Raw genomic sequence first — 25,758 nt, 5'->3', positions numbered from 1 at the left:
AAAAAGGAAATTTTCTTATAACCTAACTCTTTCTTTTTTACCAATTTTACCTTTCTTCAGTATTTCTGCAAAAAATAAAAATCATCACTCACTCCTTCATCCATCCAACAGGGCCTATGGCTGCTGCGTACACATTTCAGTAAACCAGGAAGCTTCCAGGCCCACTCCTCGCACATGACTCACCATAGGCATCCTCCTCAGTCAGGACATCAGTGATATACCTAAAATCAATGCAGGATAACAACGCCCTGGGATCCTGGCAGCGGGACAGGAAGAGGAAGGCTTCAATCAATTCACAGGCAGATTATGTTTCTAAGATGCTGCTTATTCTGATCTATCGGGCTCATCCTTTCCAGGAAGGGACCTTTGGGATTTGTGTAAAGTTGGTCCTGTCACTCCTTATGTGGAGTCTTTCAGAGGCTCACTGCTGGCCCTGGCAAGCCCTCAATCCCTCATGCCCTGATCCTTCCTTCCCTGCTTCTGCCTTGTTCTTTCCAAAAAACATAGCTTCCCAGTGAGAGGCCCTGGCACAAAACAAACACTTGGCAAAACATAAACAAACAGACGGTACCTGACATCCCTCTATATACCTGTTCAACCCCTAGGCTGACTCTGCTGAGGGGATGAAGGTGGTCCTGGAGCAGGTTGGTATGGAGGAAAGAAAGCTGCTCTGAGAGCTGGGTCACCCAAGGTCATCCGAGGCCCACTGCTCCTGCAGCCTTGGCAATCTCCTCTCCTGCCAAGTGGAGATAATTTCCTTCCCTGACAGCAAAAGAGTGTGGAATGGGAATGCGTTGACCTTCCTGGACAATGGCCAACTGTGCTCCAGATCAGCTTTTCTTCCTCTGCCTGCTCAGCGTTCTGGCCGCAGGTCAACTTAGGCCTCACACTGGGTCTTCTCCCGACCCCACCGAACAGTCAGGGGAAAAGGAACTAGCAGCTCTGTTCCCACTAATGTCATACAGTAATCATAATAATCCTCCAGAGCTGCTAAAAAACTAAAGCTCTTTCAACCCTGAGATTCTCTTTTGAACAGAGAAGTAGCATTGGAAAGAAGAACAGGTTCCAAAAAATGAAAAGTTCTCAGGTGGGATCTCAGGCACCTTTCTGGTACTCCTCAGATCCTTCTGTTGTGGTGGTCACTAAATACACCCTGGATGAAAGGCTGACCCTTGAGAGGGCCCCCATGCCACCCTTGGCCATGTCAGGTGGATGTGACAGCCGTCTCTCTTCACATGCCTCCAGAGGGGGAACAAAGTCTCCTGGCTCAAATGTCTTCAAGGCCATTGTGTTCTTTGCTTTTCATTAGTTTTCCTGCTAAATAATAATTTGTGGACCACCAGACATCACACTAAGGCAGCTGCAGCTCACAGTGGCTAATTAATACACTCAGGGTCACTCAGATAGTTAGTAGTGAAAAACACACTCAGAGCTAGGTCTGCCTGGGTCAGAGGTTCACTCCCCTTTAACCTGCATGGAGTTTTCCTTCTCAGCAGCCAGGTGTTCACCCTGCTATAAATAGGTCAAGGAGAAAGAAAACACCAAGTGTGTAACTGCAAATCAGTGTGAAGGTCCTTTTCTGCTGGAAATGCACAGCACAGGTTGCCATGATCTTGCTTTTGGGGTCAAAGTGACCAGATGATGTCTTAACAGTAGTACCTGGCTTTCAGGAGTTTAGGAGGTGCTCTTCTCATTTGGTCTTTAACTCAGGGACTTTGCAGAGGCTCTATGATCTTCTTCTCATAGTCCTCACAGGCAGTGGAGGTGGAGAGGATTTGCATCCCGTGTTATATGTCCCCAGCAGGGGAATACCTTAACTCCCTGCCTCCTGACGTACCACCCCACCTACATAAGCAGAACTGCTACTTCATATATCAGAAAGGGAATATTATATTTTACTGGTTTTTGCTCTATCATCAGTAATCTATAGACTATAGATCCATAGTTTTGAACATACTTACTGATTATCAAAAGGCAAATAATCCACAAAATCTATTTCATTTAGAAATGATTACAACATTAAAAAAACTACTTACCATATCCACAAGTAACTTCCACAGAGGCTTGAAGAAAAAAAAGAAAAGATATGTAAAGCACATTCATAAAGTACCCATTTTTGTCCCATGTGCTTGTGGCAAACTCCCACTATCAGAGCTTCGGTTCCCCCAGCCACCCACTCACCTCTAATGCTACCCTTATCTCCTGCTGCCTCTTAACCTGTTCCCTTTGCTGTCCCTTTCCATCTTTCTTGGCCCTATATAATCTAATCCTATAATTTCCTAATTATTGCCAATATCACTCAGGGAAGAAAATAATCAAGTATCTCAGTATTTCCCTTTGGACACCTGTGTTGCACTTGACTTTGGTCTTCTGAGGCTGCTTATAGAGAAAGTCACATGTCCTCCTGTGCCACAGAGCTACAAATGTGCTTCGGAGATGACTTACCTTTCCTTCCTGCTTCGCCCACAGGTCCCACACCACATTCAGAATGGCTGCTGTTGCCAGGTGCACCACCCCTTTCTCTGGACCAATCTGGGAAGGAAAACATAGCAGCATTTCCTAGACATGAAAAAGACACTTAGGTCCTTTGTCCAGGGACACATTTCAAGAATGAAAAGACAGCAATGGAAATTCATTTAAAGGTTATGCTTTATAGAAAACAATTTTTTTTTAGTATTGACTTTTTAGTTGTAGTTGGACATAATACCTTTATTATTTATTTTTATGTGGTGCTGAGGATCAAACCCAGGGCCTCACATGCGCAAGGAGTGCTCTACTGCTGAAACAAATCCCCAGCCCCAGAAAACAATTTTTAACCAACAGAAAATTCGTGAAAGTATAAAAACTTGTCCTTTCATCTCTCTCTTTACTAAACCATTTGAGAGTAAAGTTTCAGACAGCTTGTTCTTTTACTCCTAAATACTTTGGTGTATAGTTCCCAAAAAACAAGGACATTCTTCTTCATAACCACAGCATAAGGGTCATATTCAGGAAATAAAATATTGATGGGATATTGGTATTTAAAAGATAGTCCATAATCATAATTCATAATCCATAATCAAATATCATCAATTTTCCCAATAGTACCTGATTTTACCTTGATCCATATCCAATCCTGGACCATGTATTGTATTCAGTTGTCATGGCTCTTTAATGTCTTTTTGTCTGGAACAATTTTTTTTTCTTTTGATGATATTGACATTTTAGAGTAGAGGCCATTTGATATTATCAAGTACCCTGCTATATGTGTCAGTCTGTAGTAACTTCATGATTAGATTCAGTTTATTCTTTTTTTTTTTGGCGTAAATGCTGCATAAGTAATTATGTCATTTTGTTTTATTATTAGGGTTATTAACTTTCACCACTTGAGTAAGAAAGTGTTCATTTGGTTTCTATACTCTGAAGATACCAGTTTCCTTTTCTAAATAAGAAGATTACTATTGACCCCAAATTTAAGCATACACTTGTGACTCTAGCTTCAATTAACTGTGGCTATGATGGTTGAAATATGGTAATTTTCTAATGTTATCATTCATCTCACACTCGTTAGTTTATACTCTAATGATAAGTTTTCCTTTGCTTATTATCTGAATAGATTCATAGATTCTTATTTCACTCAGTAAGTTTAAATGACATTGCTATCATATTTATTCTAATGTTACAGTTGTTCCACATTTGGCCAGTGGGAGCTTCTTCAAGATGACACCTTTCAAGGCAAGATACACTTGCTTTGCAGAAAGTAAAACATAAAACCCAAGGCAATATGGAAAGTGCATTCTCCTGTGCCCTTCTCGGTGCATGGATGGGAGACTAGCAGAGTTTGGACAAGACAAACCAGTCATCAGGAGACAAGGGCAAAGTCTATATTACTGGCTTTATCTTACTGTGTTAAAAATCCTTACTCTAAAGCCAGACTCAGAAGGAAAAGAGTTGTATGTTTTCTCTTCTATGTGGAAGTTAGAGAGGAAAAAGGAAGAGAAAGGTATGGGGGAGAGGTGGGATCTCATAAAAATCGAAGAGAGAGGAGTAGAGGAAAGAAACCAGGGAGTGGGAGAAATGTGAAAGAGGTGGGAATTGCTGGGGAATGATTATTGGCCAAATTATAGTTATATCGTATGCCTGAATGAATATGAAACAACAAATTCCATCACAACTATAATGTACCAATAAGAAGTGTCAAAAGAGTAAAAAAAAAAAACTTCCTCTAAAAACTTAGTTTTTCATGCTTCAACATTATTAAGCAGTCTAGGTACTATGGTCTTCTTTATTTCTCTCTCTCCTCTCTCTCTCTCTTTTTTTTTTTTTTTTGGTACTGGGGATTGAACTCAGAAGCACTCAGCCACTGAGCCACATCCCTGGCCCTATTTTGTATTTTATTTACAGACAGGGTCTGTAAATAAAAATGGGCTGAGGCCCAGCCCATTTTTATTTTTCATTTTGAGATAGGGTTTCATTAAATTGCTTAGTGCCTGAATAAATTGCTAAGGCTTAGATTACAGGCATGCACCACCACACCCTATTTTTTTCAACTTTGCTCTTATTTTACTTCTTAATAACCTCTGCCACAATACCAGAACTGTTCACATTCTCTCTTCCAAAGAAAGGTTGCCCATTCAGCTCTTTATCTAGACCACTGTTTCCAATCTAGGGAATGGAAACTGAGGTAGATAAGAGCCAAAAAGCTTTAAGCCTTACAGAAAGGAACTGATTGCCTCAAAATACTGATTATCTAAATGACTGAAGCCCTAATTTATTTGAATGAAATGCTTTACTTAGAAATTGTACAGCCATTACTATTTTCACATTTGCTACAATCAAAGGACATCTTAGACCATAGTAACTTATTTATAAAAGCTTTTTACAAAATAGGTCTCTTACCCATCTGAGCTGCCCGTCACTAGTGAGCTGCCTGTAGAAGCCTCTGAAGTCACTGACAATGTCCTTGAGGTCCTTGTGAAGCACATGGTGGGCAAGGGCATTCACGGCACAGACAACAATTTTGAAAGAATTCCATTTTTATTGATGTTTATTAAAACATATTAGTATATCCAATAAATTGAGAGGAAAATACCACAAACTAATGTAGACATTTTATGAAAAAAAATTAAAGTACCAAAGGTAAATGTTTTGTAAAATTGCTCCAAAAATGTGCATGTCTTATTCTGTGCTTGTCATAACTAATATTCCCCCAAAGCAAAATAGCTGAATCTACATATTGAGTTAAATTTCCTGAATTCAATAATATGTTTGATTGATTGACATGGGCAAAACAAAACCACAGATCTGTAATATTAAATGATGTTCTAAAAATTATTTTCCTATTTACTTTGTAAGGTGTTCAATCAGATTCAAAGCCAAACCCTAGTACTTTATTGTTCCTAAGGAATAAGAACACCCTAATTTACAGAAATAAAAGAGAAAAAAATAAAAGAAAATGCCTCTTCATTATTGACAAGTTTTGAAAATATCTTCAATTTATAAAATCATAATACACTACTAAAAATTAAATGAGGGCTGGGGTTGTGGCTCAGTGGTAGAGTACTTGCTTGTCATGTGTGAGGCACTGGGTTCAATCCCCAGCACCACATAAAAAAACTAAATAAACAAAATAAAGGTATTGTGTCCATCTACAACTAAAAATATTTTTTAAAAATTAAATGAATTTTCAACTAGTATAATATTTATACATACATAAACACTGAACTTCTTATATTGGCTTATTTAGGATATACTATATTTTTCATACAATGTTTGAAGGTTAAACTTAATTTGGGTCAATAGTATCATCAATTATTTACTCTTGGTGCTTTAAAAAGCTTTGTTGTGGGGCTGGGGTTGTGGCTCAATGGTACAGTGTTCGCCTAGCACGTAAGGCACTGGGTTTGATCCTCAGCACCACATAAAAATAAAAATAGAGGGCTGGGGATGTGGCTCAAGCGGTATCATGCTTGCCTGGCATGCGTGCAGCTTGGGTTCGATCCTCAGCACCACATACAAACAAAGATGTTGTGTCTGCTGAAAACTAAAAAAGAAATATTAAAATTTTCTCTCTCTCTCTCTCTCTCTCTCTCTCTGTCTTTAAAAAAATAGAAATAGAGATATTGCGTCTACTTTTAAAAAACTAAAAAATAAATATTGAAAAAAGCTTTGTTATGTTATTTAAGCTGAAGAGGGGTTGCATACAAAGTAGATCAGTGGTATAGGGCCTTCCTAGCATGTGTGAGGCCCTGTATTTGATTACTAGCATCACCAAAAACAGAAAAGATGAATAAATAACAAATTGTATAAGAAAGGCCTTTCTCATCCTCTACTCATTCTATAAAACATGGTTTATATGTACATCACCAAGATAATCAACTAAAGTCATAAACTTAGCCCCAAAGCTATTAATTTATTACAGAACATTTTGACCAGTTAGTTTGGTATTGCTCTGCTTCCAATGGAAAAAAAAATTAGGTCATTTAATAGGATAGTTGAAGGGATGTGGGTTTACTATCAATCAGACCTTATGAGAAAGACATTCTGAAAGTAGTACCACATGCTCTTAGGATGTGCCTGGCCTGTGTGAGACAGCTCTCAGATGACTGCACATTGCTAATGGATGTAGCATTTAGGGATGAACTAGCCATTCTGGGTTCTCTAGGGCTTTTGTTAATGGGATCCACAATAATTCCAGTTCAGATATTCCTTCCCTAGAATTGTAAGAAGACAGAATCTTTCTCATTCCTTGATGGATGAGGTTTTCAGATTTTAAAAAAATATGAAGAGTAAGACAGTGACTCATAGTGAGGTATATTATTATCTACCTCAAACCTTGGCCTCATGTTTTTTATTGTTGCTATAATTCTCTGACTAAAGGAGCCTATGGTTTGCATCAAAACAGAAGATGCATATAACAAAACCTAAGGATGAGCTCATCCTTTATGGTTCTAAAAGATGAGGCCACACTGAAATATTCAGCTATCTATGTGGATTTTTCTTGTTTGACATAAAGGCACTGTAAGAAGTTAACTCAAACTTGCTGCATTCAGTAGAAATTTGGGTTGTGATGTTGCTGGCTCCCTGACAGTGCAATATCGCAGGAGACGGCAAACTTTGGAGAGGAGTGCTGCTAGAAGTAGCCTGCAAGAGCCAACGGCAGCCTAGTTGCCACCTGCCCTCTCCACACACCTCAAGAAAAGGCCTAAACACCAGGAGAGGGATTCCTTCTGGCCAAAGCAACCAGCTCAAAGTGAATCAAGTCTATACTAGCTCAAGGGAAGAATCTCTGTCTACACTAGGTCAAGAGGAGCCAGTCCCCATCTATACTGGCTTGAGGCAAGTATCTCAACTGAACAGGAGAGGGGAGGCACAGTGGTCCAGGCCTTGCAGAGGATAGCTGCTGGGCTCCTGCCTTTGCCCTGAAGCTTCTTTCCTTTTTTACTCTCTTTAATCTGCCTTAAAAAAATCTCTGAAATGTCAATTTTACTATACAATTTGTAAGAAACATAAATTTATCAAGAAGCATCTTTGCTGTTCTAGAAGTATGGGAGAAAGGACAGAGAAGAGCAGGACAGGGGGAAGTGTCCTAGGGAAAGTCTCTGATGGGGCTAGGGCTGTAGCTCAGTGGTAGAGCACTGAGCTACATGTGAGAGGCACTAGGTTCAATCTTCAGCACCACATATAAATAAATAAAGATACTGTGTCCATCTACAACTAAAAAAAAGTCTCTGATGCCTCTCCCAGGTGGGGGCAGAGGAGACTTCTAGTGGATCCAGATGTGCTCCTGTCTAGAACCTGTGCAGAGAAGCCTGAGCCAGTTTGCACACCACATTTCTGCAGCTGTTTAGTCCACACAGATGCCCATGCCATTATGTCAGGATCACAGAGCACAGGGTCTTCTGGCTGTCTGTTGGCTTTGTCTATCTCAGCTCTCCATTTTCACTGGAGCCCACTCTGTTCCTGAATCTAGCCCATTTCTGCCCTTCTTACATTGGAACCACTTTTTTTCTGAATGCTGGCCCACAAGGCAGTTGCTGAGTGCAGGTGCAGTTCTTGTTGTTATAAAATTGCCCTGTGACCCACCTACTTAGCATCATCCAGGGGTTAGGCATGTGGCACACAGGGTCGCCCAGGGAGGCTATGCTGGGAGTGGAGGTCTTTGCATATAGGCATGCTGGTTTTCCCATTGCACTTCTGCCCTGCCTTCTTGGCCTCTGTAGGCAGCTGCTGCTCACAGGTAAGGTGAAGGTGGAAGGGCAGGCTGACTGGCATTCTTCTTTGGGAAGACACTGGAAGGAAAGTTCCTGGGGTCCAGGCAAGGCCCAATCCTGTTGATGCACAGGCTTCACCAGGAACATGCAGCCTGCGCCCTGGGTTATCTGGTGCTGGAGTATCAGGTAGGAAGCTATCACCTCATCATATTTTCAATTTGCCAGGGACACTAAGGTATTTTATGGGTCATAATCCATGTCAAAACTGATGATTACAATTGCAGAGTCTGGGTGTTAGGGGATTGGCTCACTAGAACAACTGGGTGAATATTCTTCACCCTGGCTCAGTCATGGGTGCCCCATTATTTGCTCTACGGTGGGCCTCTGCATGGAGTCCACTGTCAGTATTTGTTGACAAGGCTCCATGCTCCTGTGGAAATATGCTGGGGAATGGTGCACCTTACATGCATGATTACCTCCTTCAGCTGCTTAGCAGTAGCTCCATACATAAATGGGCACATTGCTGGCACCATCAAGTACAAAAGACACCCAGGCTCCAGATGTCCACCAGGGGGCCCCCATATTTTTTTTTCCGCTAGATGACTTCAGTGGCAAGGTATTAGAGGGTGACCCAGAACTTGTTCAGCTTCTGCCCCGTCATGAATCTGGTGCTCAGTCTGAAGTTCAAGAGTTTGCTGTTGCCTCTGGCGCCCACCAGCATGTTCTCTGCATTCAGATCTAGGTGCTCAATGCCCTTCTCAATCTCTCACAATCTTCCTGAATGGTCTCTTGGCCTCCTCCTGCATGCCATCAACATCCAGGATGAGGCGTATGCCATAGCTGTATGCCATAGCTGGATATTTTCAATGGTCTCAATGATCTTAAAGAGGTGGATCACACTTCGGCGTTCTATGGCCATCAGCATATATAGTTTGGATGGGATGTTTTGCTCTAACTTTGGCAGAACTTTCACCGTCACCTCTGTCCTGGTGAGGAGGTGGTGGACTAGTTTTATTTGGGCAAAGCCACCCTGCTCGATGTCAATCAGGACCTGATAATAGTCCACGAAGGTGGTCTTATAGCAGGAGCTGGACCCCGGTAGTACTACACTACTCTGACTGCTCAAACAGGAACACCAACTAATGATACTAGCTGAAACAAAACAAAACCAAGCCAAAAAATAAACAAAAAACTACCAAAACAAAACAAAAAATATATATCTATATCTATCTCTCTCTCTCTTTATATATCTATATCTATATCTATATCTATCTATATATATCTATATCTATCTATCTATCTATCTATCTATCTATATATATCTATATCTCAAAAGACCACAACCACCCATCACAAACCATCAAAGGTACTATCTGGGAGTCCAACAGATTACCACCAAAAACTTTCTGTACTTGTGGACAAAAACCCACCACAGTCAGCCTCTTATATAACTGATGCTTGAAATTCCCTTAAAATGGCTCCTTGGGTAGTCAGAACAAGAAATGGTGCAGTCACAATTGAACATAACTGCCAGTGGGCATCTCACTTTTTGACCTCCAGGACATTTTTGACTTTCATAACAAGTATAAGAAAAGAGTCTGGAAGCTTTTTGTGTCAGTGAGTTATGAAGATGGATATTTACTTGCTTAGAAATTAAAATCTGTGGGCTGGGGTTGTAGCTCAGTGGTAGAGCACTTGCCTAGTATGTGTGAGGCCCTGGGTTTGATCTTCAGCACCACATAAAAATAAATAAATAAAATAAAGGTGTTATGTTCAACTACAACTAAAATATAAATATTAAAAAATAAATAAATAAAATAGAGGTCCATCAACAACTAAATTTTTTAAAAAGTGTATGTATCTAATAACAGAAAAAAGAAAATGAACAAAAAAGAAATTAAAATGTGTAGGATTAAAAAAACTATAGTTTTATGAAGCATCAGTAGTGACTGATACTGATGTACTCAGGCAAAAACACTAATAAAAGGCAAGAGGAGGAAAAAAAGAAACTTGGATTGTAGTGGTCTGACTTCATCATGGAAAAATTCAAGTTTGTGTGTCTAATGGGATGGGTGGAAATCCATCTGGAAAAACTGGCCTTTGAAAGGCAGCTTCTTGCTGACTAAACCCAAGGGTTTTCTCCTAGACCTTGATTCTGTGGCAACCTCCAGAACTGGAAGTTCACTCAGCAAAGCTTGTGGATGACCATGGGCTGGGGCTCGGTGGTAGAGCACTCGCAGGACATGCGTGAGGCACTAGTTCAATCCTCAGCACCACATAAAAATAAAATAAAGGTATTGTGTCCACATGTCGCGACCCCCCTTGCCCACAAGGAAGACGCGACTCAGGAATCTTCTTTCAGCAGTTTATTCAGGCCCTTGATATTCTTCTAATAATTCTTCTACTCTACCTCGGATGCCCCTCCCAGCCTTAATAAAGCACCGTGAACCTCAATGCAAAGCTGCCACGTGTACCCTTCTCACAGGGTGCTAGAAAATGACACGCCAACTTTCTCTGATAAGGAGCTGGAAACACGCCAACTCTCTTTGATATGGAGTTGTCCTTCACAGACCACAACGGAGCCAGCGCCATCATGTAATGGCGACCACAGTCCACAGGAACGGCTCACCACAGCTCCCCCTTTTTGTTTCACTAAGACAATACAGGCGAGAGTAGAGGTCCTATCCCACTGTGCAAAAGTGGCTGCATAGTATGGGCCAGCCCCAGGGGGCGCCTTCCCCAGATCTGACACCATATCAGCCGACGCCTTTTTTCGTGGGGCGGGGCGGAGACACATCAAACCCGCATGCAATAGGACATGCTCCCCTTGAGGTCCCTCTTCTCAATGGATCACTCAAGTGCAGTGCCTTGCCTTGCATCCTGTATCGTGACGATGGTGAGTAAGAGGGAATAGCTGAGGTTGAACTGTGGCTGTGCAGAAGTACAACTACAAACAAGTTGGCAGCACCCTGAAAGAAAGGCACGGACTTTAAAGTGATAGATAAAGACCAGTGTGGACACCCTTCTGCGTGCAATGGCAACAAGACCCGCAGAGTGCAAGGGCTTTCCAGCACTAAGAGAAAGACAAAAGAAGGACATGTCGTACCCAGTGCAACGTTATAATAACTTGGGGTGCAACGACCATGTGAAAGGCACTAGTGTAGAAACCCATTTGCGTGCAATGGTAGCAAGACTGGCAGAATGCAAGGGCTTTCTGACACTAAGAGAATAACGAGGAAAGACATGTCAATCCCAGTGCAATGTTATAATAACTTGGGATGCAATGACCATGTCAAAAGTTTAGTGCTTAAGATGCGCAAGCCAGACTTGAGGTTAGTTGCCATGTTCTAAAGCTGCAAGAGCTTGTATGATCATGGCCTTATCTTGAGCACTACGAGCTTTAAGGCGACAGAGAAACCACAAACAGAGGAACATACCAAAACAACACAGTGCACCAAAAATGCCTACTCCCACCCACTCCTTAAAAAAGGAAAAGGCAGAAGATATCCAATTGGTGAATTGACCCAGAGTCACGGGATCGACACGGGTACTATTTAAGACAGCTATCTGGGTTAGTTGAGACTGGATCATGTCTTCCGCTTCCATGGACCAATTCCCGGCCAAATATCCACCAATGATGTGGGAAGCATTCCTGGAATCATTAAATCTGACAGAGGTTATACATAAATGTGCACGTTGGTCAATGCAGCCCAAAAGTACGAGGTCAGCCAATTCCTCTACCTGAGCTTGAAGAAAATCTATTCTTTGGTTGGTAGCTAAAATCCCTGACAAAATATGTTGATTAATCGCATTTTGCGATTCAAGTATAGTGGACGTTTGTTGAACAACTTGATTAATAGTGGCAGCAGTTTGTACTTGACTGGCCATGGCTACTCTGGCCGTGACTGCTGCAGCAGCAGATGCCGCCACGGCTGTCACTATAGCTGCTGTGATTCCAAAATCTCTGCGGACTCTAAGTAGCTCTACAATAGGAAATTTGTCTGGATCCGCAGTGACTGGGATTGGGACAAAAGTTGGAATTTTCATAATCACTGCTACGGTCCAAGAACAATTCCAACACTCAGATAAGAAACAGGTAATATTAGAACAATCCAGCATCCCCGATGAGGTGTGATTAGCTAAAAGGAACAGGAACGGGGATTGGATACAGACCATTGCAGGAGGCAATGTGTCATAATGCAACAGAGAGTTGAACGAAACAGATGTAAGCCTATTACCTCGTTCACTCTCCTTAGTAGTGTCAGAAACATTAGCCAGCCAACTTTTGGCTCTTAGTAATTGAGCCAATGTGGAAATATCGGCTGAAGCCCCCTCCTCATTGGAAATGAGCCATTGAAACCAGGACCAACCTGTTCCTGTAGAGGAGTTGGCATTGTTGTTAAAGTTATAAACATATCTCTTCAGAGGGGGGGGAAAGGAGAAACCTTTAGCAACTTGATGTTTCTCCCAAGAATGATCCTGACAAGGCATAAATGTCAGAGGAAAACCAAAATTAGGGGTACAGTAGGGAGAGGCCTTGAAATGAGTGGCATAGCAAGTACTATTAGAAGAAGGAGGCATTAGGATTAGTCCCTCGGAGATAATAGCTAAAGTAGTTATGTTTAAAACAGAGCTAGTTGCGGGGGTCCCTGAGCCTGATTGCTTCCCTGAAACTACTTGGCTCAATACAGCACTGAGAATACTCCCTGAGACTCGACTGGACCGCAGTGGGTCCTCCCAGTTAGTCAAATTTTTGGTCTTAAGGCTAATACAATTAGTGTTCCCAAGGCTGAAACAAAAAACTCCTGTGAGATTAACATGAGACTGATTAAAAATATTTTCCATGTCCCCTCTAGGAGAGGTACAAGGAGCAGACATCTCACATGAGGTAGAAAAAAGAGTGGGGAGGACACTAGAATTACTATGAACTGGCATTGGCATTGGCCAAGCCTGTGCCACTGCCCACCATTGCATTGGTGCCATCTGTACCATTGGCACCAGCATCAGAGCCAGAGCACTCATCAGAATGAAGCTCCTCATCATGGGACTGTTGTGGCACCTCCTGCTGCTGGTTAGTAGATCTCGAGACTCTTCTTGTCAGGCGTTCAGGGATCCACAGCGGCTCCGTGCGATCCTGGGGAAAAACACATACAGATCCTCGTGCCCATGTCAGCACGGGGTCAGGGCCGTTCCATTGGCCCATAAGAACATCCTTCCACTTAACATAGCAAGTCACAGAGGGCTGAGGGGACACATGTCTATTGGCCGCAGAGCGGCCATGAATATCCAAATTCAAAAAATTAATGGTAAAAAGAGCTAAGGACAGGCGTTCTTTAGGAGTGTGGTCAACTTTTATTCCCCCTTTTTGTTTTTCTAAGGTTTCTTTTAAGTTGCGGTGGGCACGTTCAACAATGCCTTGCCCTTGAGGATTGTAAGGCAACCCATGAGCAAGGTGTACTCCCATAGTAGAACAAAAAGATGTAAACTGTCTGCCCGTATAAGCAGGTCCATTATCAGTCTTAAGGGATGCAGGTGCACCCCATGCTGCCCATGCCTCTAAGCAATGAGTAATGACATTATGTGCCTTTTCTCCCAATAAAGCAGAAGCATGAATAATTCCAGAGTATGTGTCAATAGAAACATGTACATATTTGAGGTTACCAAAGTCAGGCACGTGAGTTACGTCCATTTGCCAGACGACCAATGGCTTCAATCCTCATGGGTTTACACCATAAGCAGGAGGATGGAGAAATGTGACACAATGGGGACATTGTAATACTATCTGACGAGCATCTGCTCTTGAGATGGAAAAACGTCTGCGCAGTGTCATAGCATTGACATGAAAGTTGTGATGAAACAATTTAGCTTCTTCTAAGGAGGAGGCCAAGCATACCAACTGGCTTCTAGTTGCCGAGTCAGCACAGGCATTACCCTGTGATAATGGGCCAGGAAGAGAGCTGTGAGCCCGAATGTGCATTGGATAGAAAGGGGCAGTACCGCCACGAATAAGCCGTTGAAGCTGATTAAAGTAAGCAGATACATTATGGGTGTCACTAATAGCTCCCACAGCCTCCAGAATTTTGAGCACCTGCACCACATAGATGGAGTCCAAAATGAGATTGAAAGGAAAAGAACACTGTTTAAAAACTTCAATGACAATTTGTAGTTCTACCCATTGTGGATTTCCAGGAGCAAATTGATGCTGGACAGGGGGAGAGTCGTTAATCACATAAGCTCCCATTCTAGACTTAGAGCCATCAGTAAAAATATTAACAGCCCCCAGAATTGGAGTGGGTGAAGTTACTTTAGGGAAAATGATAGGATGCTCTTTAACAAAATGGAGTAATGGATGAGAAGGGTAATGATTATCAATATCCCTTTGAAACGAGCAACATAGAATGGCCCAGTTGTCCAGAGTAGCACACAAAACATTAAGTTGAACTTTAGAATAGGGTATGATAAGAGAAGAAGGTGCTTGTCCAAAAAATTGAGTGCTCTGTTGAATCCCTCTAAGTGCCAATGCTGCAACAGCATCAGGATAGTATTCTAAAGATTTTCCTGGGGATACATGTGGGTGGATCCATAGTAAAGGCCTATCTTGCCACAGTACTCCAGTAGGCTGCCGCATAGTGGCATGCACACATAACTGGAAAGGTTTATCACTCTGGAGCCTGCATAGAGTGGCATGTTGTATAGCTTCTTCTACTTTTATAAGGGCCACTCTGGCCTCTGTAGTGAGGGTACGAGGGGAAGTAAGATCTGGATCACCCTTAAGAATAGCATACAAAGGCTGGAGCACGATATTAGGAATATGTAAATAACCTCTTATCCAATTAATATCTCCCAACAGTTTTTGAAAATCATTTAAAGTTTGGAGATCTTGAGTTCTTATAGTAACTTTTTGTGGTTTTAACATGTCATATCCAATCGTTGCTCCCAAATACTGAATAGAATCCCCTGTTTGAACCTTTTCAGGTGCAATATGTAATCCATACTGAGCTAACAACTTCACCAAGTCTTTATAGGCCTCATTAACTGACTGCTCTAATTTGGCTGCCAATAATACATCATCCATCTAATGAATAATCTTGATGGAAGGATATTGTTGTCTGAGAGGTGCGAGTGCCTTCCCTACATACATCTGATAAATCGTAGGACTGTTAGACATTCCCTGTGGTAAAACAACCCACTCAAACCTTTGATCTGGTTCCTCGTGATTACACGAGGGAAGGGTGAAGGCAAAACGCTGTGAGTCCTTAGGATGCAAAGGAATAGAAAAGAAACAGTCTTTAATGTCAATAGCAATGATATGCCAGCCCTGAGAAACAGAGGAAAGCAGCGGCAGCCCTCTTTGATTGGGCGTGGAAACTTCGTCCTGAAACACCCCCGCCATACGGAGGCGGATCGGGAGGCTGTCTTTTCTTGAGCCCTTGCTTATCTCTGTTTCCTGTACCTAAACTCCCTAGCTGCCGAGACAGCGTCTCCAGCTCCTCCTCTTCATTATCTTCTACCTCTGACCCACTTTCGCATGGGGGCGTGCGCAGCACACTGAGATCTGGATACAGTCTCCTCCCATTCTCCACACCCCGCACACTCCCCTCTTCCTGAGACACTTCGCTCTCTGTTGTTTCTGATTTTTCTTCATGCAATTGTTCTAAAACTTCTTGCCCTTTAACAAGCGCTTCTTGGCATCTGCCATCCATAAGGCAACTACGGACCATCTTCCAGAGGGGTATCACCCCGCCCTCTAGCATGCCCTGCTCACGAGCAAAGTCAAGGTCTTTGCCTAATTTATCCCAGCTGGGTGTAGTGAGGCTGCCCGAAAATGCAAACCACGGTGCAGCGACATCTACTCTCTGTAAAAATTTTTCCAAGGTGCGATGCTTCACCTCCAGTCCCTTGGAACGTAAAAGGCCATCGAGGGCTAGAAGGAGTGGACTTGAAGTCACAGCTCCCATAACGCAACACAAGAAAACACAGAAATCGAAAGTGAAAGTACATAAAACAAAAAGAACATACACAGAAAACAAAAGGAAAATTCAGAGTGCAATTGCTATAAGATGTAGCGCCCTCTCTTTACAGAGGAGCTTCCCGCTTTTTAACAGCGGGTCCCACGTTACCTGGGACTTACCGGTGCACCTCCCTGACTGCTGAAAGTTCTGGTTCCTGGGTGTTTCTTTGTTTCTTTTTTCCCGGGTCTCGGCACCACTTGTCGCGACCCCCCTTGCCCGCAAGGAAGACGCGACTCAGGAATCTTCTTTCAGCAGTTTATTCAGGCCCTTGATATTCTTCTAATAATTCTTCTACTCTACCTCGGATGCCCCTCCCAGCCTTAATAAAGCACCGTGAACCCCAATGCAAAGCTGCCACGTGTACCCTTCTCACAGGGTGCTAGAAAATGACACGCCAACTTTCTCTGATAAGGAGCTGGGAACACGCCAACTCTCTTTGATATGGAGTTGTCCTTCACAGACCACAACGGAGCCAGCGCCATCATGTAATGGCAACCACAGTCCGCAGGAACGGCTCACCACATCCACATATAACTAAAAAATACATATTAAAAAAATTTCCTCCTTTTTAACCTCTCTTTTTTTTCCTATTTTTTTAATAGCTTGGTATTACATTATACACATCATTACACACTTATCTAAACCCACAGAATGTGCAATACCCAGTGTGAACCCCAATGTAAACTATATTCTTTTGGGGATCGTGATATGTAAATGTGGCTTCACTAATCATAACAAAGGTACCAATCACTCCAGCAGCACACAATGATAAGAGGGAGGCTGTGGGTGTGTGGGGCAGGTACACACAGCTTGATTTTGCTGTGAACCTAAGACCACTCTAAAAAAATTGTCATTTAAAAAAAATATATATATAAAGAAAGCAGAAGACATTAATAATAATTAAGTAAATTTGATAAAAATGTGAGTTAAAAACCACCCAAGAAAAACAACACTGATCTATTCTATACATTATAATACAACCTTTCCTCCCTACCTCTCACACACATGAACACTCTTTATGGGAATAAGAAAAATACTTTTTTTTCCTTTTTGCTCTATTCTAAAAGAATGATTAGGCTGACTGACAGAGGCTGTGGAGAACGGAGATGAGCTAATGGAATTTTTCATCTTTAGTGCAAGGGCCATGTAGCTTTTCGAATGAGACGGCAGTCAGTCATGTGAAATATATAGCAAGGTCAAAGTTAACATGGGTTCTGTCCGGCTGTGGTCTGAAAAAGGGGGAAGCCAACAAAATTAGCACATAAGAGCCATGCCATAAAGACAGGAGAGTTGACTCGCCACTGCCCAAGATGTCCCTCAGGACAGCAGGTGGGGCTGAGAGTATGGGGGGATGTCAGGGAACAAACACTGAGCTCAGTAACACCTGAAAAGAGCTTCTTATTATCCCTGTGCTCACGGTCCTTCCATTGTGCACCTACCAACAGTAGCAAAACTGAAAGTCTTAGCTGTTAACAGAGAATGGTTCCAGGGGCCTGTCCCTATTTTGTAAGTTTACTGTGCATTTTACAAAACCTTCAGGGGCCATGCTGTGTAGTTTGTAGTATGAAGAATGACAGTAGCTTCATAAAGCGCTCAATGTACAGATAGCGATGATTAAAGTTTCAGAGGAATTAAAATACAGCTTATAAATCTACCCTGGAACTGGGTTTGGTGGCACACACCTGTAATTCTAACAACTCAGGAGGCTGAGGCAGGAGGATTTTAATTTCAAAGCCAGCCTCAGCAACTTAGTGAGGCCCTAAGCAACTTAATGAGACCTGTCTCAAAATAAAATATAAAAAGGGCTGGGGATGTGGCTCAGTTAAGCACCCTTGGGTTCAATCCCTGTTATGAAAAACCAACCAACCAATCAAAAAACCACCCTGGTCAGTGGTCACTATCTTGGGGAAAACTTTTACACTAAATTGTTAATGGTGTGTGTGGAGGGAGGCAGATCATTGCCTGGTCTCTTCCATCTGCCTAGTAAGTGCCTATTTATTCTCAGAACCTTTCCTCAAAGCATCACCTCTGCTCTGAAGCTTGCCCAAAGCCACCTGAGCAGAGAAAAGTAACCCCTTCACTTTGCAACAATCCTCACTCTGTACTATGATCCTATTTTTTTTTTTTTTTTGTAGTACTGGGGAATAAAACCGGAGCACTCTTACCAGTAAGCTACATCCCCAGCTCTTTTTATTTTGAGACAGGGTCTCACTAAGTTGCCTGAGCTACCCTTGAATTTATGATCTTTTGTCTCAGTCTCCTGAATAGCTGGGATCACAGGTCTGTACCACTGCACCCAGCTGGATTTTGTCTTTTGTGAGTGTTTTCTCAATAAATCTGTACACTTCTTGTCATTCACACACACGCACACACACTTCCTGCATCTGCTTGACAATATTAAAATCTTTCCATAGGGCAAGACTTTTATCCTACAGCTACCTAGAATGCTGATGGTGTAAATAATTATGAGGGAAGTGTAATATTGCCACAAAAGTTAGATAACCTGTTTTACCCCTTTCCCTGATAGTTACTCTTCACCCTATCATGATTTGGCTTCAGCCTCTAATGATCCACTGAAAATGATCTGGCAAAGGTCACCTTTTTGTACTTCTTGAATTTTATAGCATGTGCATGTATGCATACAAAAAAGTTGCATTTAAATGTTCTAGAGAACAAGTGCTTTAGGAAGAAGCTGATTAGCTCTCTGGGCCTTGGTTTCCTCATCTCTAAAAAAATAAGGGGGCTAAACATTGTCTCTAAGATCTTGGCCAGCTGAGAAAAGTTACATTATGTTCAGTGCCTTCAGTTTAGGAAAATGGGGGAGGGGAGAAGAATCACTTAAACATGGCTCAATATGCCCCACAAAGAACTGGCCCCTCAAAGCAACTTTGTGTAAAATATTTTGAAAACTAGGTAGACTCACAGTGCACACCACAATAAACCTAGCTGTGTGAACTTACATCTGCTCCCTCCACCACCCTTGGTCACTTTCCTAGTATAGGTCTTCAAAGATCTACAGAAGCCAAGAATTAAGAGCAGATGAATAGCATTCTGGTAGTCACCATTCAATACAGAGAAACAGATCCAGAGTCAAGGGTTTTCCCACAGTCTATAGATGGCTGTAAGAGGAGAGGCCAAATGCTGCACCTTTTAATTTCTCCCAGCAAAGTAAGTATTGTTTTTAATCACTTTGAGAAGTGTAAATATAGAAAAAAAAATAGGTCAGAACTGGAGTCTAAGTGAAAAACGAAGCATTCTAGAATCTCAAGAGAATCATCAACTCACCAACTTCAGTGCCTTTTCCCAGAGTGAAGGTAATTCCATATCCCTTGAGTCCATCTCCCACATCAGTCTCCAGGACAACATAGGCAGCCAAGTAGTCAGGGTCTGTATGCTGCAGGAAAGGTGACCCATACCCCCCAAATGCAAATGTAAGAAACCCAGAAATAACCATGACAATGACACCTGAAACAGAAAATGCAATAAGGGACATGTCAAGAAGAGATCCAATCTGATGGAAGAGTTGACGAACCCCAAAGAAAATGCAGGAGATCTGAATGGACCAAAGGAAAGTCCTGAATGGTTCGCATCTGTTCAACAAATACAATGTATATTTTTTTCCTTTGGTGCTGGGGATAGAATACAGGTCCTGGAGCATACTAAAGCATACCCTGTACCACTGAGCTACACCTCTAGCCCCAGATGTACACATTTTTTAATGCCAATTTGCAATATAAAAAAATTGGTGTTCAGCTGGGTGTGGTGATGCATGCCTGTCATCCCAGTGGTTCAGGAGGCTGAGGCAGAAAAATCGTACGTAGGTCAGCCTCAGCAACTTGGCAAGGCTCTGAGTAACTTAATGAGACCCTGTCTCAAAATTTAAAAAAAAAAAGGTTAAATAAAGGGCTGGAGACATGGCTCAGTGGTTGTGTGCCCTTGGGTTCAATGCCAGGTACAAGAAAAAAAAAAGTCATCTGCTCAATTTCATATTATTATCATTGGCATTACCATTATTGTCATTTGTGGTGATGGTGATCAAACCCAGGGCTTCATACATGCTACCAAAGTGCTCTACCACTGTGCAATGTCTCCAGGTCTCAGTTCAATTTTAAACCCAAGAATTTCCAATCACAGCTCACTGAACAGAGTTATGTTGGCAAGTAGCTTAAAATTGAACAAGCTAAGATTTCAGAAAGCTCTTACATAAAATTGGACTGATCTTCACTGCAATAGTTTATAGCAGGGATGATAAATATAACAGTGCAAGTTCAGAGACCACTGGCAGAAAAAGAAGTAAAGCTTCAAGACAAATTAACCCATTTTGTTGTTGTGGTTTTCTATTGTTTTTATTTTTTTATGGTACTGGGGATTGAACCAGGAGTGTTTTATCTCTGAACTACATACCCAGCCCTTTTATTCTTTTATTTTGAGACAAAGTCTCACTAAGTCACCAAAGCTGGTCGTGAATTTGCAATTGATCCTCCTGCCTCGGCCTCCCAAGTCACTGGGTTTACAAGTGGGTGCCATCAAGCCTGGCTAGAGAAGAGTCTTAATGGGAGTGTGCAGTGAGATGAGAAAGCCTTGGAGAGGGAAGAAGGGAGCCAGTGCAGGAAGGAGGAGTAGTCAGAAAGGCTGAGGCTGGGAGCTAAACAGATTCACAAGGAAGAGAAAGCAGATGGTATGAAATGCATGGAGCATAAAGGTCACTGGAAGGAGAAAAAAACTGAAGGCAATTCCAAAAGAAGGAAGGAAAGAGTAGTCAATTTCAGATTAAGAAAGAAGGAGATGTAAAGGATAAGGCAACAGACCTAGAGCAGGAAGTTTGGGGATGAGAGGAAGAAACCAAAGGGAGCTAGAAATGTGTGAAGATCAAATTCAGACTCTTCTAAAGGGAAAGCTCTGTCCATGTGGGATGGAAGAGAACCGAAGGAAATAAGGAAGTACTGAAGGACAAAGGGATATAAGTGGGAGCCTTGAGAATAAATAAGGGAAGGAGAATGGATTAGCTTTGGAGCAGGACATGATAAAGAATAAAGGGAAAGAGGAGAAGAGGTTAGTTTGGAGACAGGTTTGCAGAGATGGGGCCAAGCGTATGACTGTCTTCAGTCTTCTCAGTGATGCAGTAGGCAACATCTTCTAACTGCTGGGAGGACAGGACTAGGGATTAAGGGAGCTCACAGATAAGGAGCAAATAAGAGGGAAAATACTGCAAGGAGGTGGCCAGTGGGCAGCTGAGCTGAGATGCAAGCTCACAGCTGTGGGGCTTTCTGGGTGCTTGATGAGTGTTGGGAAGCAAGAAATTAGTAAATACATGCAGGCTGAGTGCTCCATGTTTCCAATAAGGGCAGAAAGAAATGATCAGGAACTTCTGCTTTAACAGATTTTGAAGAGAGTTTGAGGACTTCTTTATAAAAATAACAGACTTCTCATCAGGAAGTTTTGCTCTGCTAAATGCTGAAAAGAAGCTAAAGTGCTGAGTTCAGCATGGCCAGAGGGCAAATGAAGCAATCACGGTGGAGAACTGCAAAGCACCGTGCTCTGCTAAACACTTGAGAGTCAGCACATAACATACATTCTATCTCCTGAGGAGAAATGCTTATGTGTTTATGAAATTGCAATACAGGTATCAGATAATTTTTCCTCACCTAGGGGTCATACACCACTCAGTCCCAGAAACAAATGCTATTTCTTAAACTCTCCTATAATAAAAGAGTTTATCATAACACTTCACAAATTCAAAGCTCAGGGCTAGGTCAGAGCTCTTTCTGCTTTCAGTTTCCTCTTATGTAAATAGTAATTATAGCAAATTCTTATTGAGGACCTTCTCTCTGTCAGCTCTTTTCAGGTATCTCATTTTACATGCATGAAGTAGACACCACTGTACTCATTTTATAGATGAGAAAGCCTAGGCTTAGAATATGTGGTTTACCCACAGCTGTCAAGCTTCAGAGGGGCAAATGCAGTAGCACTCAATTAAGTGTTTGCACTTTAAATCAGTAAAATTTCAAATATTTATTTGGAGGTCCACAGAGGATCATCAACTGGATTTACAAAAAGTCATTTATCATAATATCATTTGTGAAAGGACTTGTAGGAATTTTGAAAAGCAGTAAGATGCTAATGCCAGAATAAGGAATATTTTTTTAATAACATTATTTAGCATGTTTTGAGAGGACTATTAGAAAATTCTTTTACAAAGAATTTCAGGTTCGTAAAGAGCAGAGAAAAACGTAAAGAACACCAATCTGCCGTCTACCCATCTTGGAAAGTAAAACATCACAGTGTGAATAAAGAGTACTTGGGTACCTTTCCTCACCCCATTTTCTCTTCATCCCTACAAGGAAACATTTTCCTAATTTTGGTTATTTCTCACTTTAGGGCAAGTTTCTTTACATTCCCTACATATGGAGTCAACTTTTTCTAGTGTGGCCATCTCACCAGAGGAGCAAAGTGGGGCACAGTCCCCGTGAAGACCCTTCTCAGAGGCTGAGGATGTACTCAGAGGTAGAGTGCTTGCCTAGTATGCCACAAGTCCCAAAGATGGATTCCCCAGCACTGCAGAAGGAGGAAAAATCCCCAAAACAAAATCCTGCTCAGAACTTTTATATTTAGGAACACCACTAGAGACAGCTGGGAGGTGGGGGCGCTGGGATAGGGAGAGGGGTCCCACTGACATTTTCATTAAGGGGAAAAAGCCCTTTAATATTTTGCATAACTCCTTACAGTGACAAAACCTTCCTAACCAAGTTTCTAAGTACAGTAATTTCACGAGTCTTCTCCTATGTGACTCGAGTTTTTTTCGGTGCTTAGTTTCTCATTCCAACGGTGACCCCTTCGTTTCATAGTCCCAAAAGGCACAGAGAAGTTTGGGTCTTCTCCAAGGCACACAGCAAAGTTGTGGCAGGGGCAGGATCACCACTCCAGACTCCCAGCACCATACTTCCTGGTCTCTGTCACTTCAAATCCTATCAAGTTCTCCGCGGGGAAGCTGTCAGCACTTTTTTTCTTGGGTTTCCTTGGTGGGGACCCTACAAAACTCTTCTGCACTTATTGCATAATAAGCACTCTCCCCTTTCCAGGAAAACGTGAATCAAAAAAGTAAAACCAAGACATTTCAAACGCAGGCAAATAAAATACGATAAATAAAGGGGAAAAAAAATAAACAGGAAAGGTGGAGAGTTTCTGGCTGCTTCCTCAGAGATAGAAAAAGCGTCCACCTTCCCTGCGCTTCCAGTTCCCACTGTACTGAAGCCAGGTAAAGCCCGCGACTCGCGGGCCTGGGTGTTGTCCCGGCAGCGCCTGAGGGCGGTCGGTCACGCTTACCATGGCGTCTGAGCCGTGGCCCCCAGCGACGTGGGGAAGCGCACGTCCCGGACCGAGAGGCGGGAGATCCTGCCGAGCGCCATGTTGCCGGCGCCCGGGAGCCTTCAGCTGCGGTCGCCCCGCCGAGAGTCGCAGAAGAGCGGCGGGGCGGGCCAGCCTCGCGGAGAGGCGAGCGCTGATTGGTCACCCGTGGGGGGGGTGCGGCCGCGCACGTGGACTTGGCCTCGCGGGCGCTGCAAGTTCAGCTCCCCCGGATTCGCCCGCTTTTCTTGGAGTTTGCGGTTCAGGCTGGCCCGCGCGGCCTATGCGACGGTTCCCTTCCAGTCTAGATGGCGCCTGGGGGAGAAGGAGGTGCGTGTCCCACGGGAAGCCCGGCGCAAACCTGCCCTGCCTGGACTGGAAGGGAAGGGACTTGCCAGGAGCCGCGCCCGAGAGGGAGAAACCAAGTTCGATCTGGAAGCAGGTGTGGGCCAGTGGCTTGGCCCCGCTCAAGACAGCACATCCCCAGGAGGGTAGTGGACTAGAAAATACTATTTATTTATATGTGGTGCTGAGGATCGAACCCAGGGCCTTGAATGGGTGCTCTACCGCTGAGCCATATAACCCCAGTCCCCCTAGATCTCGTTAAACGCCCTCACTCTTTTTGCCACAGGACAAATTAGAAGTTAGTAGGGATTACCTACTCCATTTACAGCTAGTGAAAGAAAGGCACCTGGTATTGGTTGTCAATATATATTGCCAACTCCAGGGCAGCTACGTAAAAAAGTGGGAAAGAAAAGTATAACTGGTATGTTAAGAGAGAGAATACTATCATGTAAAATCCTCAGTTCACAAAGGGCGGGAAAAGAATGGAAAGCAAAAATAGGAACAAAGAACAAAGAAACGAATAAAAATAGTGACACATGTAGTAGATATTAATAAAAACTGAATAAAAGTGGTCTACATGCACCAATTAAAAGACAGAAATGGCTGTGTTAAAACAAATATAGATTACAAGTAAATGGTCTGTGTCCCCCCACCATGTTGAAATTTACTGATATGATAGTATTAAAACATGGGATTAGGAGGTTGTCAAAATCATGAGGGCTTTGCCTTTATGAATAGAATTAGTAACCTTGTAAAAGGATGGGAAGGAATAGCATTCACCGCTTCTTCCTTGTGAGGGCAGTGTTCAAGAAGCTCTTTTGGGGCTGGGGATGTGGATCAAGCAGTAGCGCGCTCACCTGGCATGTGTGCGGCCTGGGTTCAATCCTCAGCACCACATATAAAACAAAGACGTTGTATCCGCTGATAACTAAAAAATAAATATTAAAACTCTCTCTACTCTCTCACTCTCTCTTTAAAAATAAATAAATAATAAAATAAGCTATCTTGGAAATAGAAACCAGCGTCCTCTCCAGATACCAAACTGACTAGTGTTTTTGTCTTGGATTTCCTAGCTCCTAGAACTGTAAGGAGATAAATTGTGTTCTTTGTAAATTATCCAATGTATGATATTTTGTAATAGCAACATAAACAGACTGAGACAGGTAGACAAAAAAAAAAACATATTGGTCTGGGGCTGTGGCTCAGTGGTAGCACCACTTGCCTGGCATGTGTGAGGCACTGGGTTCGATTCTCAGCACCACATATAAATAAATAAATAAAGGTCTATCAAAAAGTTTAAAAAAATTAAAAAATTTAAAAAGTTACACCATATTAACTCTAATCAAAAGAAAGCAAGTAAGGCTATATTAATTTCAGTTGGAGTAGACTTCAAAGCAAAGAAAGATAGTCAAGGATAAAGCTTGAGGCCAGCCTCTGCAATTTAGGGACACCCTGTCTCAAAATAATAAAAAGGGATGGGGATATAGCACAGTGGTAAAATGTTCCTGGATTTAATCCCTAATCCCTAAAAATAAAATTAAACACTCCAACAATGAATAAAAAGAATTACAGACCCCAACCAAGTAGGCTTTATTCCAGGTGTGCAAGGCTAGTTCAATACTGGAAATCAATCCATCATTTAACAGGCTAAAGAAAAAAAATCATGTAATAATAAATGTAGAGTAAGCATTTGACAAATCTAATTTGACACTCATTCATAACAAAAACTCAGTAAACTAGGATTAGAGGTGAACTTCCATAAGTTGATACGGAATATCTACAAAAACTCCTATAGCTAAAATCATATTTAGTGTTGAGAAGTTTTACCACCAAGATCAGGAAGGAGCAAGGCAAAAATGTCTTCT

At 42.4% G+C, this 25,758-nt stretch overlaps 1 protein-coding gene across 1 annotated transcript; it reads right to left on the bottom strand.

Moving 5' to 3' along the window:
• LOC144372050 (mitochondrial enolase superfamily member 1-like) lies at positions 1-23,630 on the bottom strand. Its single transcript, XM_078035472.1, has 7 exons — positions 23,528-23,630; positions 19,490-19,598; positions 4,879-4,950; positions 2,446-2,532; positions 2,037-2,063; positions 184-256; positions 1-65 (listed from the first exon to the last, which is right to left on the bottom strand). Exons 1-7 carry the CDS (start codon positions 23,608-23,610, stop codon positions 16-18), a joined length of 501 nt encoding a protein of 166 aa, XP_077891598.1. The 5' UTR covers positions 23,611-23,630; the 3' UTR covers positions 1-15.
• Between the last annotated feature and the right edge of the window lie 2,128 nt (positions 23,631-25,758).

The sequence above is a fragment of the Ictidomys tridecemlineatus genome, chromosome Y, assembly GCF_052094955.1.
Source record: "Ictidomys tridecemlineatus isolate mIctTri1 chromosome Y, mIctTri1.hap1, whole genome shotgun sequence".
Classification (NCBI taxonomy): Eukaryota; Metazoa; Chordata; class Mammalia; order Rodentia; family Sciuridae; genus Ictidomys; species Ictidomys tridecemlineatus.
The sequence above is the reverse complement of the archived record's forward strand: the minus strand, read 5'-3'. Positions and strand labels throughout refer to the sequence as shown.

Bases quoted from the DNA above. Each gene is read 5' to 3' on its own strand.
- LOC144372050 (XM_078035472.1), bottom strand. From the start codon at position 23,610: ATGGCGCTCGGCAGGATCTCCCGCCTCTCGGTCCGGGACGTGCGCTTC. The intron at 4,951-19,489 runs GTGAGTTGATGA...GTGCTTCACAAG, and splicing joins GGGAAAAGGCACTGAAGTTG to GACCTCAAGGACATTGTCAG. The intron at 257-2,036 runs GTAAGTAGTTTT...TCCCGCTGCCAG, and splicing joins GGAAGTTACTTGTGGATATG to GATCCCAGGGCGTTGTTATC.